General features: G+C 48.2%; 1 protein-coding gene across 1 annotated transcript; it reads right to left on the bottom strand.

Moving 5' to 3' along the window:
* Positions 1–233: 233 nt before the first annotated feature.
* Positions 234–17,832, bottom strand: OBP2B (odorant binding protein 2B). The gene is made up of 6 exons (XM_012457836.2): positions 17,663–17,832; positions 17,280–17,350; positions 16,888–16,998; positions 16,092–16,193; positions 14,781–14,951; positions 234–289 (listed from the first exon to the last, which is right to left on the bottom strand). Exons 1-6 carry the CDS (start codon positions 17,830–17,832, stop codon positions 234–236), a joined length of 681 nt encoding a protein of 226 aa, XP_012313259.2.
* Positions 17,833–18,198: the final 366 nt, after the last annotated feature.

An 18,198-nucleotide genomic window follows, 5' to 3' on the forward strand; every position in this document is an offset into this window, starting at 1 on the left:
GACTCTTTAGAGTACCCCCTCACAGGGCTGTTGGGAGGATGGCACTGATTCATTCATCTGTTTATTCAGTAAACATGAAGTGCCCCCTGTATCAGGCTCAGTTATAGAGGCTTGGGAGAACTGCTGTGAACAAGCACCATTCCTACTGGTGTGGGGCTGCCCAAGCAGGGTTGAAATGAGGGGAGGCAGGTCTCAGGCACGTGGTCCAAGCTCAGTGGGAACAGCTGCCAGGATCAGTAGTTCAGGCACAAGTTCCTGTCCAGCAGCTCAGGGCCAGCCTGGGTGGGGCCTGTGGTGGAGGGGATGTGAGATCCGTGCTCTGAACGTCCATGCCATGCGATTCCCAATGGCTTTCCCCTCACTGGGTCTCAGTTTTCCCATCTACAAAATAGGCATGTGAGGAAATCCATTTCCTGGTTCCAGAATGAAGTTGGCCTTGATTCTTCAAGGCAAGCAAAGAAGAGCTCCCTGAGGTTGGTCTGTCTTTATGTGACCTGGAGGCCCAGGGTTAGAGTTCATTGGGCTATGTCATCCGATGGGAGGACTGGCCAGTGGTTGTCTTCTGGTCAGTGGCTGAGCTGGGCCAGGAGCCCAGGGCCTGGCCCATAGTGAGCATGATGACCCAGGTGTTGGGGACACAATGGCAAAGCAATCTCCCAAGGTGCTGGCAAAAACCAGCTGGGTGTTCACGCACAGACTTGTAAGTGCCAGCTCTAGCAGCAACTGGGTTTAGCCAGAGATCTTTCCAGAGCGATGCATAAACGGCTCCCTTCCACTCTTTCTTATTTTCTTTCCCAACTACACTGCATTTTTTCATGTGGATTTTTATTTAACCAGACCCTTGCTGGAGAAAATTGGGTTGTTTCTCATCTTTTGCTCTCGTGAGGAAAGCTGCAATCGGTAACTGTGGACATATGTCAAGTGTAGACATGTTAAGTGGGATAAACTGTAGCCAAGCGGTGGCAGCATCCTAAATGTCCATTGAAGGATGAACAGATAAGCAAATACATTTGTGGTATATGTGGATAAGAAAATATTTTTCAGCCTTAACAAGGAAATTCTGGCACAGGCTACTACATGGATGAATCTTGAGGACATCAAACAAAGTGAAATAAACCAGTTACAAAGACAAAGACTGTGAGATTCCACTTACACGGGGTACCTGAAGTTATCGTATTCATAGAAATAAAAGTGGGATGATGGTTACCAGGAGCTGGGGGCAGGGGCAGAAAGACAGGGGGATTTGTTGTTTCATGAGTTGAAAGTTTCAGATTTGCAATACAAAAGTTACAAAGACTTGTTGGATGACTATTTAAGTATACACATTCTACCACTGAGCTACACACTTAAAAATGGCTAAGATGGTAAATTTTATGCTTTTTGACCACCTGGGTTGGGTGCATGGGGGGTGGTGCCCACAGAGTTGAAAATGCTCTAGCTTTTGTGGGTACCAGTTACCACATGCATTTTTGGGCAATGTACCCAGCAAAGCACTTACGACTTCCACGCTTTCCAGTGCCTATGCTCTGCTTCAGCACCAAACCCAATCAATCATGAAGTCTTTCCGGTCAGTTCAAAGGCCCAAGAGCATCGTGTCTGGTGCAAGACTCTGGAATTACAGGGTCTGGATTCATATCCTGAATCTAACTTCTTTCTATCTGGGCCAAGTGACTAATTCTCTCAGTTTCAGTTTTATCATCTGTAAAATGGGTCGATTTATGGCTCTTCCCTCGTAGCTATTCAGATGACTTACTGCTTGCTGACAAAGAGCAAGAACTCAGTAAATAATGGCTGTTGTGGTTTATTTTGCTGTTTTTCACTCTGAGGGAGAGGGAGGCCAAACGACCCCTGCCCAGGCTTCGTGCTCCTGTTTTATATTTCTCTCCAGCCTCCGCGGTATCTTCATACGTGTGCTGCTGAAGCAAGCAGGGTCTCCCTTGGTATTTACACGGATCTTCAGCCTCCTCTGTATTTACGCTCGCTCTCCACTCTTCTCGGTATTTACACTCGGTCTCCATCCTCTTCGGTGTTTACAATTTGTCTCCATCATTCTCCATATTGAAATTTGCACTCCAATCCCCTCAGTATTTACGGTTGCTCTCCATTCTCCCTGGTGTTTACACTTGGGCTCCATCATCCTCTGTATTTTACACTTGCTCTTCATGCTCCTCGATTTTCACTTGCTCTCAACCCTCCTCAGTATTTACACTTGCTCTCTCACCTCCTTGGTATTTACACTTGGTCTCCATCATTCTCGGTATTTACCCTTGCTCTCCATCCTTTTCAGTATTTACACCCGGTCTTCATCATTCTCTGTACTTATGCCTGCTCTCCATCTTCCTCGGTATTTACCACTTGGTCTCCATCATCCCCGGTATTTATACTTTGTCTCCATCCTCCTGGTACTTACACTGGTCTCCACCCTCCTCGATATTTACACTGGTCTCCATCCTCCTCAGTATTTTCATTTGATCTTCATCCTCCTTGGTATTTACACTTGGTCTCCTCCTCAGTATTTACACTTGGTCTCCATCATCCTGAAATTTACACTTATGTCTCCATCGGCCTCGGTATTTACACTTGGTCTCCATCATCCTGAAATTTACACTTACATCTCCATCGGCCTCGGTATTTACGCTTGGTCTCCATCATCCTCAAATTTACACTTACATCTCCATCGGCCTCGGTATTTACACTTGGTCTCCATCATCCTGAAATTTACACTTACATCTCCATCGGCCTCGGTATTTACGCTTGGTCTCCATCATCCTGAAATTTACACTTACGTCTCCATCGGCCTCGGTATTTACGCTTGGTCTCCATCATCCTGAAATTTACACTTACGTCTCCATCGGCCTCGGTATTTACGCTTGGTCTCCATCATCCTGAAATTTACACTTACGTCTCCATCGGCCTCGGTATTTACGCTTGGTCTCCATCATCCTCAAATTTACACTTACGTCTCCATCGGCCTCGGTATTTACGCTTGGTCTCCATCATCCTCAAATTTACACTTACGTCTCCATCGGCCTCGGTATTTACGCTTGGTCTCCATCATCCTCAAATTTACACTTACGTCTCCATCGGCCTCGGTATTTACGCTTGGTCTCCATCATCCTCAAATTTACACTTACGTCTCCATCGGCCTCGGTATTTACGCTTGGTCTCCATCATCCTCAAATTTACACTTACGTCTCCATCGGCCTCGGTATTTACGCTTGGTCTCCATCATCCTCAAATTTACACTTACGTCTCCATCGGCCTCGGTATTTACGCTTGGTCTCCATCATCCTCAAATTTACACTTACGTCTCCATCGGCCTCGGTATTTACGCTTGGTCTCCATCATCCTCAAATTTACACTTACGTCTCCATCGGCCTCGGTATTTACGCTTGGTCTCCATCATCCTCAAATTTACACTTACGTCTCCATCGGCCTCGGTATTTACGCTTGGTCTCCATCATCCTCAAATTTACACTTACGTCTCCATCGGCCTCGGTATTTACGCTTGGTCTCCATCATCCTCAAATTTACACTTACGTCTCCATCGGCCTCGGTATTTACGCTTGGTCTCCATCATCCTCAAATTTACACTTACGTCTCCATCGGCCTCGGTATTTACGCTTGGTCTCCATCATCCTCAAATTTACACTTACGTCTCCATCGGCCTCGGTATTTACGCTTGGTCTCCATCATCCTCAAATTTACACTTACGTCTCCATCGGCCTCGGTATTTACGCTTGGTCTCCATCATCCTCAAATTTACACTTACGTCTCCATCGGCCTCGGTATTTACGCTTGGTCTCCATCATCCTCAAATTTACACTTACGTCTCCATCGGCCTCGGTATTTACGCTTGGTCTCCATCATCCTCAAATTTACACTTACGTCTCCATCGGCCTCGGTATTTACGCTTGGTCTCCATCATCCTCAAATTTACACTTACGTCTCCATCGGCCTCGGTATTTACGCTTGGTCTCCATCATCCTCAAATTTACACTTACGTCTCCATCGGCCTCGGTATTTACGCTTGGTCTCCATCATCCTCAAATTTACACTTACGTCTCCATCGGCCTCGGTATTTACGCTTGGTCTCCATCATCCTCAAATTTACACTTACGTCTCCATCGGCCTCGGTATTTACGCTTGGTCTCCATCATCCTCAAATTTACACTTACGTCTCCATCGGCCTCGGTATTTACGCTTGGTCTCCATCATCCTCAAATTTACACTTACGTCTCCATCGGCCTCGGTATTTACGCTTGGTCTCCATCATCCTCAAATTTACACTTACGTCTCCATCGGCCTCGGTATTTACGCTTGGTCTCCATCATCCTCAAATTTACACTTACGTCTCCATCGGCCTCGGTATTTACGCTTGGTCTCCATCATCCTCAAATTTACACTTACGTCTCCATCGGCCTCGGTATTTACGCTTGGTCTCCATCATCCTCAAATTTACACTTACGTCTCCATCGGCCTCGGTATTTACGCTTGGTCTCCATCATCCTCAAATTTACACTTACGTCTCCATCGGCCTCGGTATTTACGCTTGGTCTCCATCATCCTCAAATTTACACTTACGTCTCCATCGGCCTCGGTATTTACGCTTGGTCTCCATCATCCTCAAATTTACACTTACGTCTCCATCGGCCTCGGTATTTACGCTTGGTCTCCATCATCCTCAAATTTACACTTACGTCTCCATCGGCCTCGGTATTTACGCTTGGTCTCCATCATCCTCAAATTTACACTTACGTCTCCATCGGCCTCGGTATTTACGCTTGGTCTCCATCATCCTCAAATTTACACTTACGTCTCCATCGGCCTCGGTATTTACGCTTGGTCTCCATCATCCTCAAATTTACACTTACGTCTCCATCGGCCTCGGTATTTACGCTTGGTCTCCATCATCCTCAAATTTACACTTACGTCTCCATCGGCCTCGGTATTTACGCTTGGTCTCCATCATCCTCAAATTTACACTTACGTCTCCATCGGCCTCGGTATTTACGCTTGGTCTCCATCATCCTCAAATTTACACTTACGTCTCCATCGGCCTCGGTATTTACGCTTGGTCTCCATCATCCTCAAATTTACACTTACGTCTCCATCGGCCTCGGTATTTACGCTTGGTCTCCATCATCCTCAAATTTACACTTACGTCTCCATCGGCCTCGGTATTTACGCTTGGTCTCCATCATCCTCAAATTTACACTTACGTCTCCATCGGCCTCGGCATTTACGCTTGGTCTCCATCATCCTCAAATTTACACTTACGTCTCCATCGGCCTCGGCATTTACGCTTGGTCTCCATCATCCTCAAATTTACACTTACGTCTCCATCGGCCTCGGCATTTACGCTTGGTCTCCATCATCCTGAAATTTACACTTACGTCTCCATCGGCCTCGGCATTTACGCTTGGTCTCCATCATCCTGAAATTTACACTTACGTCTCCATCGGCCTCGGCATTTACGCTTGGTCTCCATCATCCTGAAATTTACACTTACGTCTCCATCGGCCTCGGCATTTACGCTTGGTCTCCATCATCCTGAAATTTACACTTACGTCTCCATCGGCCTCGGCATTTACGCTTGGTCTCCATCATCCTGAAATTTACACTTACGTCTCCATCGGCCTCGGCATTTACGCTTGGTCTCCATCATCCTGAAATTTACACTTACGTCTCCATCGGCCTCGGCATTTACGCTTGGTCTCCATCATCCTGAAATTTACACTTACGTCTCCATCGGCCTCGGTATTTACGCTTGGTCTCCATCATCCTCAAATTTACACTTACGTCTCCATCGGCCTCGGTATTTACGCTTGGTCTCCATCATCCTCAAATTTACACTTACGTCTCCATCGGCCTCGGTATTTACGCTTGGTCTCCATCATCCTCAAATTTACACTTACGTCTCCATCGGCCTCGGTATTTACGCTTGGTCTCCATCATCCTCAAATTTACACTTACGTCTCCATCGGCCTCGGCATTTACACTTGGTCTCCATCATCCTGAAATTTACACTTACGTCTCCATCGGCCTCGGTATTTACGCTTGGTCTCCATCATCCTCAAATTTACACTTACGTCTCCATCGGCCTCGGTATTTACGCTTGGTCTCCATCATCCTGAAATTTACACTTACGTCTCCATCGGCCTCGGTATTTACGCTTGGTCTCCATCATCCTGAAATTTACACTTACGTCTCCATCGGCCTCGGTATTTTCGCTTGGTCTCCATCATCCTCAAATTTACACTTACATCTCCATCGGCCTCGGTATTTACGCTTGGTCTCCATCATCCTGAAATTTACACTTACGTCTCCATCGGCCTCGGTATTTACACTTGGTCTCCATCATCCTGAAATTTACACTTACGTCTCCATCGGCCTTGGTATTTACACTTGGTCTCCATCATCCTGAAATTTACACTTAACGTCTCCATCGGCCTTGGTATTTGCACTTGGTCTCCATCATCCTCAAATTTATACTTGATCTCCTTCATTCTCTGTATTTGCATTTGGTCTCTACCCTCCTTGGTATTTACACTTTGTCTCTGTTAACCTCAATATTTCCCCTTCATGTCCATCATCCTCTGACAATGGACCATTTTTTCTGTGTGTTCCATATTCATGAATTCAATCAACCATGGATGAGATATATTTGGGAAAAAAATCCATCAAGTTCTGAAAAGCAACAGTGAGTGTCCTGATATGCCAAGTACTATATTCAACTCATGAGAATCAGTTGGTGCATAGGCGTTTCATTAGGTATTGTAAGTAATCTAGAGATGATCTAAAGTACAGGAGAGAAGCTGATCTCGGTGGCTCACATCTGTAATCCCAGCACTTTGGGAGGCCGAGGGAGGGGGGTTGTTTGAGTTTGATACCAGCCTGGGCAACATGGTGAAAACCCCATCTCTACAAAAAATACAAAAATTATGTCGGCAAGGTGGCACATGCCTGTAGTCCCAGCTACTTGGGAGGCTGAGGTGGGAGGATTGCTTGATCCTGGGAGGTTATGGCTGCAGTGAGCCAAGATTATGCCACAGCACTCCAGCCTGGGTGACAGAGTGAGACCCTGTCTTAAATAAATAAATAAATAAGTATAGGCGAGGATGTGCATAGGTTATATGCAAATACCGTGCCATTTTGTGTATGGGACTTTTGCATTCTCGGAGTTGGGTGTGGCTGTGGGTGGATGACTGCATTTACACTCGCTCTTCAGCACTCTCAGGACTCACATTTGGTCTCCACCCTCCTCTGCTGTTATTCTTTGTCTCAGTAGTTTATACCTGGTCTCTAGGCCTCTTGTTTTTTTCTTTTAATTGCTTGCTTGTGGGCATTTGAATTTCAGATCCCTGCCCAATAAGAATTCTCATGTGATAATGTCCCCAAAGTAATATCGGAAAGGTGTCCCCTGCAATTTCACAATTATATAATTGACATTATTGTTTTGTGAGTTTCCACATGTGATAAGGACAGGATTTATTTATTTATTTTGGAGACAGTCTCACTCTGTCATCCAGGCTGGAGTGCGGTGGCATAATGTCGGCTCACTGCAAACTCCATCTCCCGGGTTCAAGTGATTTTCCTGCCTCAGCCCCTTGAATAGCTGGGATTACAAGAGTGCACCACCACGCCTGGCTAATTTTTGTATATTTAGTAGAGATGGGGTTTCACCATGTTGGCCAGGTTGGTATGGTACTCCCGTCCTCAAGTGATCGGCCCACCATCCATCCATGCATCCATCCACCATCCATGCATTCATTCATTACCCATCTATTCACCCACCCATCCATCCATCCACCATCTACCATCCATCCACTGTCCATTCATCCACCATCCGTCCGTCCATCTCCATCCATCCATCTACCCACCATTCCTCCATCCATCCACCAACCCATCCATCCATCCATCCATCCACCTACCCATTCATCATCCATTATCCACCATCTATCCATCCACTCATCCGTCCATCCTCTCATTCATCCATCCATCCATCTACCCACCATTCATCCATCCATCCACCGACCCATCCATCCATCCATCCACCCATCCATCCATCCACCATCTACCATCCATTCACTGTCCATTCATCCACCATCCGTCCATCCATCCTCTCATTCATCCATCCATCCATCTACCCACCATTCCTCCATCCATCTACCAACCCATCCATCCATCCATCCATCCACCTACCCATCCATCATCCATTATCCACCATCTATCCATCCACCCATCCGTCCATCCTCTCATTCGTCCATCCATCCATCTACCCACCATTCATCCATCCATCCACCAACCCATCCATCCATCCATCCACCTACCCATCCACCGTCCATTATCCACCATCTATCCATCCACCCATCCGTCCATCCTCCACCTATTCATCCATCCATTTATTAGACGATTGAGCAACATGGGATAGAAACTACTATGCTTGTGTGGCTGAATATGCATTTTCCCTGACACAATTGAGAGCTCCAGGCCCTCTAACCACTCCTATTGCCAAGCCCTTTCCTTAGTATCAAATGCAGTTTAGTCCTGATGACATGCATAAATGACAGTGCACCACAATCCCTGCTGCTTAGAACTGACTGACCACCAGGATCTGTCTTCCCAGCATCAGCTCCTGCCTTGTCCCCGGGCCTCATGGGACTCATTTTCCTCAGGGGTCTCCCATGCCAAAGGTGAGGAATCCCTGGGCCTAGAGGCTAGGATAACTCTCAGGATTGAATGAGCCTTGTCCCTTCAGGAGTGGAGAAAGAAGGAGGACCTAGGCAGGGGTGTTTACCAGGAAAAAGGCAGAGAGAAGGGAGCTCAGGTCTTCTGGCCCAGGTGGACATGAGTGTGGCTGGAAGCTGACCAGTTCTCAGAGAGGTAAATGAGGGTGTGGAGGCACAGTGGGTGCAAAACAGTGGGAATCTTGGATCCAGCACTGGGGGCCCAGGTGCTGCTGGAGATACCTGGTCCACAGGCCTAAGCATCAGAATGTTTTGTGTTGAATTTTTGTTTTTTGGGATTTTTTTTTGAGACAGTCTCACTCTGTCACCCAGGCTGAAGTGCAGTGGTGTGATCTTGGCTCACTGCAACCTCTGCCTCCTGGGCTCAATGGATCTTCCCACCTCAGCCTCCCAAGTAGCTGGGACTACAGGTGTGCATCACCATGCCTGGCTAATTTTTGGTTTTTGTAGAGATGAGGTCTCACTATGTTACCCAGGCTAGTCTCAAACTCCTGGACTTAAGTGATATGCCTTCCTCAGCCTCCCAAAGTGCTGGGATTACAGGTATGAGCCACCACGCCGGCCAACAGGATGTTTTTGTGACCAGGATACATTACCCCAACAAGAGGCACAAGGAGGTCCCAAGAAGATAAGGCTCTGATGGTACCTGGAAGGTTAGTGACCAAGGACTGGGGGCCATAGGGATGTTTGCAGGTGTTAAATATTGTTCCAAAAGTACTGTGGATTTTGAAAGTTTATAACATGTTTGGTAAAAACATATTTGATTTTTAATATTGACCCTAATGCAGCAGTCTTGAAAAATAAACACATAATAGAGATAACACGCTTCTGTGAAAGCTGTCAATATCAAGACAGAGTCACCTGTGTCAAACCCAAACAAAACAGTCAGGGGGTTAAAAAGGAAGGGCTTTCACTCACACATGCCAGTGATAAGAACGATCACAAAGGCTCCCTGAAGGGCTCTTATGCACATATGCCCATACAATAACTTTTCCCAAAGACTTTCCAAACTGCAGCTTGCTACATGAGTCATGAGGACAGCTGGCCGGATGTACAGGAACCCTTGCATAAGACACTTCCTTCACTAATGAACTGATGGCAACTCCTGCAATAAGACCCTGTAACAAATGTTCTCTTCTTTTTTCTTTGAGATGGAGTCTTGCTCTGTCACCCAGGCTGGAGTGCAGTGGCACAATCTCAGCTCACTGCAACCTCTGCCTCCCGGGTTCAAGCGATTGTCCTGCCTCAGCCTCCTAAGTAATAACCAGGATTATAGGCGCCTGCCACCACGCCCAGCTAATCTTTGTATTTTTTTTTGAGACGGAGTTTCGCTCTTGTTACCCAGGCTGGAGTGCAATGGCGCAATCTCGGCTCACCGCAACCTCCGCCTCCGCCTCCTGGGTTCAGGCAATTCTCCTGCCTCAGCCTCCTGAGTAGCTGGGATTACAGGCAAGTGCCACCATGCCCAGCTAATTTTTTGTGTTTTTAGTAGAGACAGGGTTTCACTATGTTGGCCAGGATGGTCTCACACTCCTGACCTCTAGAGATCTGCCTGCCTTGGCTTCCCAAAGAGCTGGGATTACAGGCATGAGCCACTGCACCCAGCCTGTTCTCTTTTCAAAACAATTTATGTGCACTCCTTTTGTGTTTAAAAGCTTCCCTACGCCCCAGCCTCCTTGGATATGCCTATGTTTTCACATAGGCTGAACATTCCAGACTGCAATCTTCTGCTCCTTCCTGAATAAACTCATGATATTTGCAGGATTTCTCTGTTATTTAGGTTGACATAATTTGGTGTCAGAAGTGGGATCTGAGTCAGATTACCTTTAGAAGAAATCCGTGATTCTTGGAATGGAGGGCAGTACCCTTATTGAGCTCTTTAGAGGTTTCCACTTCCATGGCTCAATTTTTCTGCCCTGGTGAGTCTTAGTGAGACTGGGCTCTTTCTTTTTGGTAAGCGCTCTTTGACTTTATCTGGAATCTAGTTTGGATAAGGTCACGTTAATAAAGGACTCTGCATCCTTCTTGGGACTATAAAATCCTTTTTGTCTTTTCTGTCAAGCCCTTTATGTTATGAGCACAGTGTCATCCTTTTGACAAACTTCACAAAAATCAAATTCTCAAGTAAGTCTCTTTGACCTAGAATTGACTTTGGGATTTCCCTGTTGAGCCCCTGGAAACCCCAAAGGATGTGTCTCTCACCTTGTACAAGAGTGATATTAAACTAATTAGGGTTGTTTGATATATTAAATTGTATGGAAAGCACTGTCAAACAATAAAGTTGTGATGGTTAATACTAAGTGTCAATTCAATTAGACTGAAGGATACAAAGTATTAATCCTGGGTGTGTCTGTGAGAGTGTTGCCAAAAGAGATTAACATTTGAGTCAGTGGGCTGGGGAAGGCAGATCCCCCCTTAATCTGGTGGCCACAATCTAATCAGCTTCCAACGACTATAAAGCAGGCAGAAAAATGTGAAAAGGAGAGACTGGCCTAGCCTCCCAGCCTACATCTTTCTCCTGTGCAGGATGCTTCCTGCTCTCAAACATCAGACTCCAAATTCTTCAGTTTCGAGACTCGAACTGGCTCTTCTGCTCCTCAAGCTTGCAGATGGCCTATTGTGGGACCTTGTGGTCGTATAAGTTAATACTTAATAAACTCCTTTATATAGCTTTCCTATTAGGTCTGTCTCTCTAGGGAACCCTTGCTAATACAAAAGTGATGCTAAATATTTTAAAGTAATATTTGTTATGGATATGTTATTGATATGATAACGATTATATGGAATTTATAGACATCTGATGGTCCTGATGCTGTCAGTCATGATTCTGGTTGTTAATCTAAAATGCTATACACAATAGACATGATGGAATTTTCTTGCCAGCTGCATTATTGTTATAATGAAATTTCATCAGATTTCTTAACCATGGCCATTCTGTTTTGTTATCCAGTTTTGATTCATCTCTAAAAGCATTTGTAATCAGTTACAGTCCAAAATTGCTTCTTCCTTCTTGGAAAGCATGAAAAAGCCCCTGACAAGTACTCTTGAATGTAGGTTTCTAATGACTTTAAGATCAATAGACTAAATAAAAACTTCCAGAACTCAAACGAAGAAACTGATGGGTTCATGAAACTGCCAATCAAAATCAAGCAGAGAACAAGAACTCGCTGCGTGAAACTAAATGACTGATGAAGATGATGTGTTTATACCTTTTTATTTAAGATTGTTACATTTCTTCCTACCTGATGCCTCCCAATTTGGAAACTGTTCATGGGTATTCTTATTTTTATGGTAAATAGTTATTAAACATACGTTCAGTAGGAATCTGCTCCCTTCACATAACTGGATACAATTGGAAATGTTGGTTCTATTAATAAGGTTTTGACTGGGATGTCATATTTGAAATTGCTTGTAGGTACTGCAAACGAAGTCTAAAATCTGACTTGATTTGGCTTCCTAGCCCCAAAGACGTTTTTAAATCTGAGATTCCTGTATGGTCAATTGCTAGTCTTACGGCACTTATGTAAATAGTCAGGCCAAGTTTGATAAGGTGAAACTTGTGCAAACAAATTGGCCTTATTATCTTTGGTAAAGATGAAGGAAACTACAGAGAAAAAATATGTTTCAAAAGAAAAATATTCAGAAGAAAAACTGTACTTCACCTGTGATTAGATTGTTCATTGTCTTCAAGTTGTGCACCGAATCCTGAACTCTTCTAGTTTTCTCTAAAATCTGGCTATAACAAGTCCCACACAATTTCCCGCGGTGATTTGATTTACTCAGCTGATTATCTACAGGCTTCGTGATTTAGAATCACGATGCAAACCATGTTTACCGTATTACTATTAATTCTGCTCCATATGATCCTTTTTTAAAACTTGTAACTACTGTCTGTTAATTTCTGCAGAAGTACAGCTCCCAACAGAGTAATGCTGGCCCTGCACTTTGAAATGATAATCAACACCTGTGAAACTGCATTTACAATTGAACTTACAATGAATTCCAGGCTCCCTTGGCCCGAGAGCCACTCTTTCTGACTCCTTTGTTGCTCAAACGTGGCCAAAAGGGTCTTGACACTGACTCCCACCTGCACCTCCCAGCTATGTGGGACCAGACCAGCTGGGAAAGGTCCGACCCAACAACAAGGGACAATCAGAATCTAATCACGGGACAATTGAGCACTGATGCTTTTGGAGGAAGACCTTGATAAAAAGAGGGAAATGTGAACACTGTCAATATTATAAACTGGAGTCAGTTGTGTCAAACTCAAACAAAATAAGAGTCAGGAGGTTAAGAAGAAAGGGCCTTCACCCACACCTGCCTGTGATAAGGACGATTACAAAGGCTCCCTGAAGGGCTCTTCCCTCAAACTGCCTGTAACAAGAACATTTCCCAAGGACTTTCCAACCTGCAGCTTGCTATAGGAGTCACGAGGACAGCTGGCCAGATGCACAATAACCCCTGCCCGACATGCCGTCTCCACCAACGAGCTCATGTCAACTCCTGTGGTAAGACCCTGTAACCAGTGTTCTCTTTGCTTCAAAACCAACTTACGGACACGCCTCCTCTTGCCTTTGAAAGCTTTCCAACGCTTCAGTTTCCATTGCTATGCCTGTGTTGACATAGCCTGCATATCCCAGATTGCAATCTCATTCCTGAGTAAACTTAATATATTTGAAGAATTTCTCCCTGTTTGTTATTTAGATTGACACCTCACATTTTTAGAGGGACTTAAAATATGCAAAGTTTCTACCAGAAAATGACTTTGACCTCTGAAGGAACTCAGCTTTAGAGAAGCTACAGATTTTGCCCACGATTTCACCATGAGTCGGGGGCTGGGAGGGACCCATTTTCAACGGAAATATGTCAAACCAAGGCCACACTAAGCTCCTGGCTCCCAGAGTCAGGAAGATGCTGTGCTCTCCCACGGGGAGTGGCTTTGCCTGGGCGCCGCTCAGCACCCCCTCCTCTGTCAGGCACACTCATCAAAGACACAAGCGAAGGGACACCAGCCAACATCCACCTGGGGCTCCAAACCATAGGGCTGCGATTCTAACCATTCCAGGCGCCTCAGAAACAGGAGTCTCACCTCCTATCCCTCCCCAAGGGTTTTTTTTTTTTTTTTATGCTTACTTCCTAGAACTAAATCAAAAGGAAAACCCCAAGTTTCCACAGTAACAAAAGAGAGGCTACACCCTTTGCAACCCACCCCCACTTTTACTGCCCGGCAGAGGGAAAACCGTACCTCCGATTTTTTGCTTTCCACAGCCAATCAGACGTTTGCATAGGAGTGTAACTTTGTAACTTCATTTCAGCCTGTGTTGGTTGCTTTACCCAACCAATCAGACTGACTGCAGGCCAAGTCTTCCTTTGCCTAGAAGTGTAACTTTGTAACTTCACTTCAGCCTCTGATTGGTTGTTTCCACAACCAATCAGAGGTTTTCATAGGAGTAGATTTTGTAACTTCAGCCTCTGATTGGTTGCGTTCCACAACCAATCAGAGGTTTGCATAGGAGTAGCCTTTGTAACTTCACTTCAGCCTCTGATTGGTTGCTTTCTGAAACTAGACTGATTGTAGGCCACTACTTCATTTGCATGGGGTGTACACCCAGTGGTCAGTGGGAAACCTCTAGAGGGTATTTAAACTTCAAAAAATTCTACAACTAGGCTCTTGGAGCCCTGTCCCTGGGCCTGCTCCCACGCTGCAAAGTGTACTTTTGTTTTGAATAAATCTCTGCTTTTGTTGCTTCATTCTTTCCTTGCTTTGTGTGTTTTGTCCAATTCTTTGTTCAAAACACTAAATAAGGACCTGGACACCCTCCACAGGCAACAATTGGAAACGCCCAGAAGAGGCAAATCCACAGAGACAGAGAGGAGCTGAGAGGCCACCAGGGCCAGGGATGGGAGGGGAGTGACCTGGGTATGGGTTTTCCTCTGGAGTGCTTTCCACCAACTCCCTGCACCCAGCAGACCCCCAAGGGAGTGCCCAACCAGCCCCTGCCCAAGGACCCCACAGACAGGCAGAGTCACAGGGACTGCTGAAGCTCTTTATGGAGAACCAGGAGAGGGGACACAGGGAAGGGGGTGGCAGAAGGGGGCAGCTGGCTGGGCTGGGGGGGCATTTTCTCAAGTCCCTGGGCAGGACAGAGGTGCCGGGTGGTACTGCTCTGGGGCTGCTGAAGAGCCAAGGTGTCCCTTGTCCTGAAAAAGAAGGGAAGGTCAGTGAAGCCAGGACAGGGACAGTGGGAGGGGGCTGCTGCGGTGTGAAGGGCACATGCGGGCTCCGAGGGACTGCGGAACTGGCATGAGCAGAAGGGGTTCCTCTCTGCTGTCTCCCCACAACCAGTCTGTCCACGTGGGAGAGCCAGTGAGGGTGTGCCTGGGAAAAGGGGCCTTCTCAGGACCGGAAGGCACCCGGGCTAGGCAGTGGCTCATGCCTATAATCCCAGCACTCGGGAGACAGAGGCCAGCCCATTGCTTGAGCCTGGGAGTTTGAGACCAGCCTGGGGAACATGGTGAAACCCCATCTGTACAGAAACACACAAAAATTAGCTGGGTGTGGTGGCACGTGCCTGTAGTCCCAGCTGCCTGGAGGCTGAGGTGGGAGGATCACTTGAGCCTGAGAGGTAAAGGTTTCAGTAAGCCATAATCGTGCCATTGCACTTCAGCTTGGGCAAAAGAGTGAGACGCTGTCTCAAAAAAAAAAAAGGCACCTGGCTCTGCTCACAGCAGGACCAATGTTACTGCCCCACACAGGATGCGGAAGGACTGGGGAGCCCCAGGTGACAGTACGCCCAGAGAATGGGGAGCCAAGGGGCTTCCACGGGTGCCTGGGCATGGTGGGGGCCAGACCCTGTCTGCTGTTCCCAAGTTACACAAATAGGGAACCCAGGTGACGGAGCCAAGAAAGAAGTCTGTAAATGTCCTGGAGTTGATGTTTTAGAACAGATAGGATCTCAGAGCAGGGAGGGGTCCCTCCTGTCTGCAACTTGACGGTGCCCTGGTGCATCCTGATGCCCTTTAAACCCCAGGGCTCTTGTTTGCTTTAAGGGTTACTTACCCTAGTGTGGTTCAGGACTGCAGCTTTCTACAGAGAGCAAGAAAAACCCAGGGATGAGAAGACGTCCAGGGCCCAGACCCCATCACAGCCCAGAGCTCAGACCCCCTGATGACCAAGACCCAAAGCAGGGCCCCGGAGTCCCTGTGAGGGACTGGAGTCCCATAGGAGAACATGCAGGATGTGAGGGACCTGGGAAAGGGATGTGGGAAGCCTCAGGGTACCCCCAGATCACAGAAAGACACGAGGGGACGTGGGGAGCTCAGGCAGAGCCATCCCCTCACCTGTCTGCAGGGGTATAAAAATGTCATCTTCCAGGAATCCCTTGCACTGAGCAAATTTCTTAAATTCTTCCAGGGCCTCTGTGTTGACGTCGGGATTCCTACCTGCAGGTGAAGTGGCCAGTTGAGCCAAGGTGGGGATGGCTGCATGCCTCTGCAGGCAGCAGATGCCTTGAGAAGACGGCGGCCACCCATGCCCAGGGCTTCACCCTGGATAGGCCGGCCGGGGACAGAAGGAGAGGCCTGGCCCAAGGAGGGATATGGGGCTCTGGGGTAGCGGTTGGGGACAGAGGAGAAGCCACCACCCAACTGGCAGGTCCTTGGGAAGAGGGATAGTGGTGGAGACTCTGCGAGCCACTGAGCAACCCTGGGGGGCCCGGGAGCTCCTTAAATCACCTGCAGGTTCAGGCCCCGACCTGGAAGGACCCTGTGTGCCAGAGGCGCTGGGCCGGCCTCCCACCCTGGAGGGTCCCTGCCCCACAGAGGCCTCTGTCAGCATGCTGCCTCCCCATGAGGTGACCTCCCCACATCCCAGACCCCAGATCTGTGTCGCCGAGGGCTGTGTCTGCCCTGCCCACCCCACTCTATTCCCATGGCGGAGCTCGGGGTGCTGGGCTGGATTCTAGGCAGCACACACAACCCAGCACACGTGGACTCAAACGCTGCTTCCCTAGAGGTACGGGACCTATACCCAGAGAAGGACTGATCCTGGTTCCGGTAGCTTCTGAGAGCAGAGCTGGTGGGGCCGGGGCAGGAAGCCATGGAGTAAGCAGGGCCCTGGGAATTGTGGGAGACTTACCCATGAGCTTGGCTACTTGGAATCTTTCCCCCTCAAATTGCAATTCAGAGAAAAACAGGCCGTGGTCCCTCACAGAGGAGCCCTCCATGTGTAGGTAGTGCAGGGCCCCAGCTGTGGAGCGCCACAGAGGAAGGGCAGGTGAGTCCCCCAGCCCTGCAGTGCCGCTCTCACCCGCCTTGCCTGCCAGGTGCCTCACCTGTCCTAGGTGCACCAACTGCCTTGTGCCCCAGGCACTGGGGTCCCCACATGTAGGGACCCACGTTCTGCAACTGCCCCTCATGGGCACAGGGCCAGCCCCAGGACAGGGAGGGGAACTGAGTGGGAGACACGAGGGGAGGAGGGGCTTCCTCTCTGGGGGTATACCCGCCACCTCACTCCCACCCAGAACTCACAGGTTCTGTATGTGCCAGCCACCTCAGTTTTCTCCAGAATGGTGTCTATTTTGTGGCACTGACCATTGCTCCTGGAAAGCGGAAATCAGGTGGGCAGGGGTGTGGCCCAGCCTCCATCTCTACTTTGGGAGATGTGCCGGGACCTCCCTACCCCAGACCTGGAAGCAACATAGGAACCCCAACCCTGCCAGGGGTCCACTGCCCCCTCCTCCCAGCTGAGCCGCCCCTGGGAGCCCTTCCCCTCCAGAGTTAGGGGACATTTAGTGGCACCCCACACCAATGAGAGAGCAGAAGGACCCCAGCTCCATGGGCCCTGACTGGCCTGGCAAGAGCCCGAGGGCCCTGGGACAGCAGGAGCAAGGCGGATCTGGGCGGACGCTCACCTCTTCGTGAAGGAGGCCTGTACGTTACCGCTACTCAGCAATGAGAGCGTGATGGGGGACACCTTCTTCCCTAAGATGCCCTTGTTTGCTGCAATGGCCTTGATATACCATGTCCCTGAAATCTGGAAAACATGTTTTCTTTGCAGCCGCTGCTGTCCTTGCCCTATCATCCAGGCTGCACACGTGACCCTGCCCCCCACACATACACACGCAGCACCCCGGCTGCGCCCCTGGCCCCTGCCACATACCACGAGTACCCAGGCTGCGCCCCTTCCCCTGCACCTCTGAATCACTCTTCTCCTGCCCCCTACACCCCCGACTCACTCCGAGGAGACCTGCTCCCTCCCAGGGCTTCGGGTCCCTTCCTCCAGTCCCTCCTCTCCGCCCTTACTCTGCCTGGCAGGGCAGATGACGTAAAATGGATTCCTGGGGCTCCATGTCTTCCGCTGTCTCTGGCCACAGCTGTTGGGAGGGGCAGGCCAGGGCCCCAAATTGGATCCATCTCTGACCACAAGACGGTGCTCCCCGTGAAGTGG

This window comes from Aotus nancymaae, unplaced genomic scaffold (genome assembly GCF_030222135.1).
Source record: "Aotus nancymaae isolate 86718 unplaced genomic scaffold, 86718_ANA_hifiasm-v0.15.2.pri h1tg000158l, whole genome shotgun sequence".
Taxonomy (NCBI): Eukaryota; Metazoa; Chordata; class Mammalia; order Primates; family Aotidae; genus Aotus; species Aotus nancymaae.

Excerpts from the sequence above, each read along its gene's own strand:
- OBP2B (XM_012457836.2), bottom strand. The coding sequence starts at position 17,832 with ATGATAGGGCAAGGACAGCAGCGGCTGCAAAGAAAACATGTTTTCCAG. Across the intron at positions 17,351-17,662 it reads CAGGCCTCCTTCACGAAGAG|GAGCAATGGTCAGTGCCACA; the intron begins GTGAGCGTCCGC and ends TCCGCTTTCCAG. Across the intron at positions 14,952-16,091 it reads TTTTATACCCCTGCAGACAG|GACAAGGGACACCTTGGCTC; the intron begins GTGAGGGGATGG and ends CTTCTTTTTCAG.